Below are 6873 nucleotides of genomic sequence, written 5' to 3'. Positions count from 1 at the left end.
CTTAACTAAATGCAATGAAAAAAATTAATCTGATTTGGATGAATTATTATCAGAAATATTGTAATTCAGTTTAGAGCGATATATGTAATTCAACACATCTGAAAGTTAATTACCGAACCAATCTAAAATTCTAATACCAAAATCAAAATTTAAATAAAATAAAAAATAGTGTTGTTTAAAATATTTTTATTTATTTATATACATTTAAATTACGGAATGATTCAAGATCTATTAATAAATGCAACTGAAATTTTAACTAAATGTTATTATTTAATTCTTTTGGAAAATTATATATATGCATGAGCTTTTAAATTTTAAAATGATCAATACTTTAATTTTTTTTATTTGATTCTCCATAGAACATATATCAAAGAAAACATAGTGTTACTAAATTCAAATTTACGAATCTAAGACAACAAACTAAACAAAATGCATTAACAAAACTAATCAAAATTTATATTAAAAAAGATTATTATGTTGGTTTATATCTAAAATAATATATTGATCCACCGTTATTTTACATTATTAGACTCTACATCTTAAAACAAAGAGAAAGCCATTTGAGGAAATAAATTTGCAATAATAACTCAAAGATCCACCACTACATTTAGTTTAATAATGTAAAATAGAAAGTGACCCTATAAGATTATTTCAAGCAAACAGAGGTGGACTTTCCTTGTCACGTGGAGCTATGTCTTGTGTGCCTTCTTTTTCCACTCTCATTTGGATCAAGCTTCGACTTGTTTGCTGCATGACGAACGCTTGCTGGTACAGCAGATGAGGATAGTTTAGGGTCGTCACTTGTAGTCTCTCGGACTTTTGCTGTCGCACAACGTAATACCTCTACAACAGTGTTTTGCTCACCAGTCAAGCGGGCCTTGTGGCGAATCCGACCTCGATAAACTTATTAAGTTCTGTGTTTCCCTAGGCTGATCCGAGGCTGAAAAATTCTTTGTTGGATGCAGCGGATGCTTACGGATATGCATTCTATATTTCTGCAATTAATTTTCATTTCACACACTATCAAATCATTCATTCACACATCAAAGTTTTTCAAGTTTGTACAAAAAAAAAGATAAGGACTTTTACTTGTAATTGACTCTTGACTTCATCATTGGTTAAACCATCAACTTTCATGATATCTCTAATCTGCTTTGGTGTTGCCACTGGTTTCACCAACAACAAACATAAACAACATTAATCTCAGTATAACCAATCAATGGAGAATTGAGATACAAAGTTGGTTCGTTGTTTGAGTAAGGACTAACCTTGTGACCCTCCAATCTTCTGAAGAGCATCAGTGATCCTCCAGTGAAGTTCCTCAGACCATTTCCTTCTCAGCTCTTTCTTCTGAATTGGATGACTCTGCTCAATTCTGCTGCTATAGTCAGTCAATATTTCTGACGTTGGAAGAGACAGAGGAGCTGAAGGAGGAGGTGGTGGAGGACGGTTAAATGACATAATTGCCCCTCGTTGTTTTCTTTTTCGTTTCTGTCACAATGATCTCAAAGGTTAAAAATCAAACACAGCACAAAACATCAAAAGGTTTGATTTTTTTCCCTCATCTTACCGATTGCGACTGTGAGTTAGAGTTCGAGATCCATAACTGGGAAGAGCTCATCCAGTTCTTCTTATTATCAGTTTTCAATTCTACCCCTTGTACTGATGAAGCCTCTTGCTTCAACCTCTCAATCGCTACACAGAGAAACCATTTCATTAAATACCAAAACACAAAACAAAATTGAGAATCGAGAGAGAGAGAGAGAGAGAGAGAGAGAGAGAGAGAGTCACCTTCGTTCATCAAGAGCATGCATAGAGAGGGAGTTCACGTTTGAAAACATCGATCTTTTTTGTAAAAGGCCGATTGGAGTTTACTATAACAGTAAGAACTATAAACCAAATTAAAAGTGGAAAAGACCTTTGGAGTTTTCGTTGGCTTCTCTGTTTCCTTTGAATTACAATCACTACTCTACAATTATTGTAAGCCCAATGGAAGTATATATCCAAATCTAAACCAAGTAAAAAACACTAAACCAAAACAAAAAAAAACCTAAATCTAAATCTGAGTTGAATAATCATCAGCCGCATAACGTCGTCATCTTCATCCACCGCATCACGCCATACATCCTTTGTTTTCATTACTCTCCGGTGAGCAGAGGCTGCTAGCACCACCACCACGCCATACCTCCTCTGTATTCAAGCTCATGACAACCCACTCTGCTCATGATCCATCTTCCTGTACCAAATCAAACGAAAATCAGAGAGAGAGAGAGAGAGAGAGAGAGAGAGAGAGAGAGAGAGAGATGCGCAACGAATCCGGAGTGCCCAAGGTGGAGTAGATGACGGCATAAACGCAGAGGCTTGTTGGTGGTAGAGAAGCTCGTCGCCGTCTAAGTCGGTGAGTCCGAGAGCTATAAGCTATCTTCCGGCGGCTGTAGAGCTTCGAGTTGACTCTGACTTCTTGTAGTGGGAGAAAGGGTGGAAGTTGGAAGGGTATTATGGCTCACGCATATAAGATTAAAGAAGAGGAATGAATGATCTGAGAGTGGAGAAACGGAAGAACATGCAGAAAATTGAAACAATAAGAAGAATTAGAAGAGACGCTTGCGACAAAATGCAAAATTGTGAGTAGCAGGTTTGACGTGGCAAAACAATACCTTTTCTATTAGTTGATTTTTTGAGAAGACGTGGACAACTTCCCTATTGATTATATATTCCTTTTCCCTATTGATTATATATTCCTTTTAGTATAGTATCGATTTAGTTAAACTACTGGACCAAAAAGACTTTCACACTTATTTTTCGTTATAAGAACATTAAATGTTTATATATAATTAATGTTTATGAACTTTCATTTTCTTATGATACCATATTATGAATAATACATGTAAATTTGTTTTAAAATTTATACTTGTTTCCATTAATAAATGTTTTCTTATATATATATATTAAATTTAATTTAATAAAAATAAGAATATAAGAATGACAATTAGATATGATATTTTTAATTTATTAATTTATTAAAAATAATTCTGTAATTAACCTAACAGTTAGAGTAAAACAAGACTTCTCAAATAATATTATAACATTATTTTATTAATATTAATTTCATAATTAATTACTAACTTTGATAAACCAATTTATATGATAAATCAACATATATTTTATGAAAATAAATAAAATAAACAGAGCTAAATCAACATATATACCAAAATCAAAATAACCAACCCGTAATAATGGACATCTTGTTATATTTTTGGCATCGATTAAGTAAGACTTATCGGTTAGCTAGATTATAGGAAATATTTCCTAAATGATCGTACATAATTTATTGGTTACTTAGATTATACAAAGACCATATTTTATCAGTTAGCTAGATTATAAGAAGTATTTGAATTTTTAATAAATAGAGAATATTCTTAAATATTGTTTGTACTCAAAACTGACCTATTAATATTTATGATTTTAAATAAATAGTATCCTATACATATCAATAGAATCGTTTGTTATGATTTCAAGGAATGAGTGGAGGGGTGTTTTTACTAAATAGAATCGTTGTATGTGATTAGAGAAATATCACAATTTTGAATAGAATATGTAGTGGTTAATGCATAAAACATATATAAAGAATAATAAATTCAATCTTCAGCTCTCATATTGCTGGTAAAACATATTTGGTGAAGAAGAAGAGTTATTAGAATTGTTTGGATGAGTTCAGCAGACAATCTTATGCCTTAAACGTATAAATGAGTGTATTGTACATATGGAAGTTCATCTTATTGATCATCTTATTGAAGTTGTAATTAATGGTCGAGATACATTATAGAGAAAATTATCTAGAATAACCTACCTTTTTTAACAAATAGCTATAGTGACCCAATAAATAACAAATAGCTACAACAACCTATTAAACAGTTAAATAATTCTATAATGACAAATTTACCCTTTGTAACTAGTTGTAAATTTTTTTTTTACAAAAAGGAATTTTTTTTAAAAAAAAAGGAAATTTAATAAAATCAAAATCTGTTAAATAAGGAAATTAAATATTGACTAACAGTTGACAAAAAAAAATATCGACTAACATTTTACGTTATTCTATTCCTTCTCCCTTGTCGCTCTTTCTTCCTCTTGGATCTTTCTTCACCATCGCTTGCAGCGAAGCAGGTCCACCAAATCTCTTATCGTTAGCCTGGTGAAGTTTTGGATCAAGTTAGTAACATTATTCTCCTGGTATATCTTTGTTCTCAGCCAAATCGTGAGTTAGTGCAGTTGTTTTCTAAGAGTTTTTATATCCAATTTATTATGTTCTTGTTGTTTACAGGATGTCTGTTACAACTAATGTGGATTTAGGATTTCCTTTACGTATGTTCTTACTTGGTTGCCAGCCAAAACCCAAAAAAGTATCAATCATCACAGTAATATTAAGTTTCTAGAAGAAGCGGAAAATTCAGTTGGAGAAGACGTATGGAACATTATCCGCGATTCTCCTTTGGGAGTGATTATACAGTTTGTAGAGTTGGTCATCTAAGATCGTGAGCATCTTCTTGTGAATCAACTCGCTTGCAAGAAAAACCAGGAGATGTTGTGCTTGTTTGCAAATACACCGGGTCGACACACAGTAGACAAGTCTACAAAATTAACATGTAAAGTCCGCTAGTGGACGTAATGTTATCCACTGATTATCAGTGGACAGTACACTAGTATGTCGATCATCGGCAGACAACGAACTAATTTACGAATAATGAATGTCATGTCTATAGAAACATGTAGTCATTACGCAAGTCTACCAACTTCACACGTAAAATCTGTTATACACATGTAGAGCTTTCGCTTATCTACTGATTATAAGAAGACAACACACTAATCTACAGGTTTTGAGATTCATGTCTGTAAAATCAAGTAGACACTATATAGACCTTAGACAAGTCTACCAAATGCACATGTAAAGTCTACTATACATGTGTAGACTTTATGTTAATCTACATATTATGAGCGGGCAGGAAACTAATCTACAAATTTTGAATTTCAAGTCTGTAAAATCATGTAGACACAATGTTTCATTACACAAATCTACCAAATACACATGTAAAGTCTGCTATACATGTGTAGACTTTATACTAATCTAAGCAAACAACAAACTAATCTGCAAGTGCGAATTTCATGTCTGTAAAGTCATGTAGACACTATGCAAGTCCAACAAGTGGTTGCAGAAAAAATACGTCTAGCAGTTTGGATATTCGCATCTACCATCTAATCCGGTGAGTATTCGTAAACAAAATATAAGTCTACCGATTTCTAGTCCACCATGAACGTCTATTGGTTCTAAGTTTCTAGTCTACCAAAAGTTGACAGACTTTATGTTCTTTCCATCTTCTACATATATAAAGTTATTTCAGTTACATGGATCCTTATATATGTTAAATCCTGAAATTCCTTTCGTAATTTACCATGCTTTTTAAAAGTAATTGTTCTACAAAAAAATTAGCAGTATTAGAAACAAAACATACAACAATATTACATGTGATTGATATTATAAATTCTAGCACTGATATAAAAAGAGAACATAAGTGCATAAAAAATTGTTACGTTGTTATGTTGAAGTATAAACTTTTGTTTTGATGAAAAAATTGTTTTAGCATAAAAAGATGTTTTGGAAGACGAATGTCTAACAATGGTGATTTTTGTTAAAGCGTTGTTTTTAATGTTATATTTATCATTAATAATATTTCCATATAATTGAATTCGAATTTTTATCAATTTATTTAAGGAAATTAATTATACTTTTAATTTTATATGGCAGAATCAAGAAAACAAATTTTGTATATTTAAGGGTAATATAGTAAAAGTGTCTTTGGAAAATCTTGAAAAATCTGTATGAGTTATTCTAGCTATTTTATATATTTTTAAGGTTATTGTAGCAAATGTCCCTACATTATATATTAAATTATTAACTAACGTATTGTAGTTTTCACAAAAAAAACTAACTTATTATCGATGGATGTGTTATGTGTACCTTATGAGAACACTTTATATTAACTAGAGACGGTCCCGGGCTACGCCCGGGTTATTTTCAAAAATATAATTTAATTTAAACTCTTATTTCATATATACTGTGCATATTATAATTTTATATAAAGAATTGTCAAAGTTTAAAATATAACTCAAAATTAGCTTTTTCTTAATATTAGAATGTACATTATGCAAAAAAGATAAGAAGTTAATGAAACTTGTTTATGATTGTTATTCCTTTATTTCTATTTTGGTATCCTTTGAATTTTTAAGCTACTAATTTTTTTGGTAATATACACAATGTTTTTTGAATGATTGTTTGAGGTTCATTAGACTTTGGTCTCTTTCGCCTTAAGACCTTCCTTTGAATATTCTCAATGTTCTCTCCATTATCACCAATCTTTCTCTTTACTACATGTTCTTTCTCCATTTTTTTTGCCTCTTGCTCTACACCTAACTTCTTTCTTTAGCCTTCTTAGCCTTCTCAGTTGCTTCTGCGAGTGTCTCCATTTTCCCAACCCTATCTTTGTTTATTTATTCCAACCTCTCTTTGCTTATTTTCTCTGTTTCTTTGGCTACCTCGATCTCAGAATTTCTGCAACCCTTGTGTTGGCTTTTTCTTCAGCCTCATGAGTACACTTGCTAAGCTCATATTACTCTGTTAGTGACAATGTTAGGCTTGACGGACAATCAACATTGTTTTACTTGAAAGCATGTTCGCTCTCGAAAACCTTGATGGCAGCAGCTAATGCCAACCTCTAAAAATCTTTAGCAGCCTCAATTTCTTCTTAGCTGCAAATAAACTGCTCTCAATTGTACCTGGTCGAGCCTTTTCTTCCTTTGCCTCTTCTCAAAACATTCGCA

General features: G+C 31.9%; 1 protein-coding gene across 1 annotated transcript; it reads right to left on the bottom strand.

Annotated features, from left to right (window-relative positions):
- Positions 1–481: 481 nt before the first annotated feature.
- LOC106340197 (protein PHR1-LIKE 1-like) lies at positions 482–2594 on the bottom strand. The gene is made up of 6 exons (XM_013779070.1): positions 2313–2594; positions 1792–2236; positions 1571–1695; positions 1269–1491; positions 1090–1166; positions 482–995 (listed from the first exon to the last, which is right to left on the bottom strand). Exons 2-6 carry the CDS (start codon positions 1808–1810, stop codon positions 861–863), a joined length of 579 nt encoding a protein of 192 aa, XP_013634524.1. The 5' UTR covers positions 1811–2236; positions 2313–2594; the 3' UTR covers positions 482–860.
- Between the last annotated feature and the right edge of the window lie 4279 nt (positions 2595–6873).

The sequence above is a fragment of the Brassica oleracea genome, chromosome C4 (assembly GCF_000695525.1).
Source record: "Brassica oleracea var. oleracea cultivar TO1000 chromosome C4, BOL, whole genome shotgun sequence".
Classification (NCBI taxonomy): domain Eukaryota; kingdom Viridiplantae; phylum Streptophyta; class Magnoliopsida; order Brassicales; family Brassicaceae; genus Brassica; species Brassica oleracea.
The sequence above is the reverse complement of the archived record's forward strand: the minus strand, read 5'-3'. Positions and strand labels throughout refer to the sequence as shown.

Coding starts and splice junctions, on each gene's coding strand:
- LOC106340197 (XM_013779070.1), bottom strand. Junction 1,492..1,570: donor CTAACTCACAGTCGCAATCG/GTAAGATGAGGG, acceptor TCATTGTGACAG/AAACGAAAAAGAAAACAACG. Junction 996..1,089: donor AAGTCAAGAGTCAATTACAA/GTAAAAGTCCTT, acceptor AATTAATTGCAG/AAATATAGAATGCATATCCG.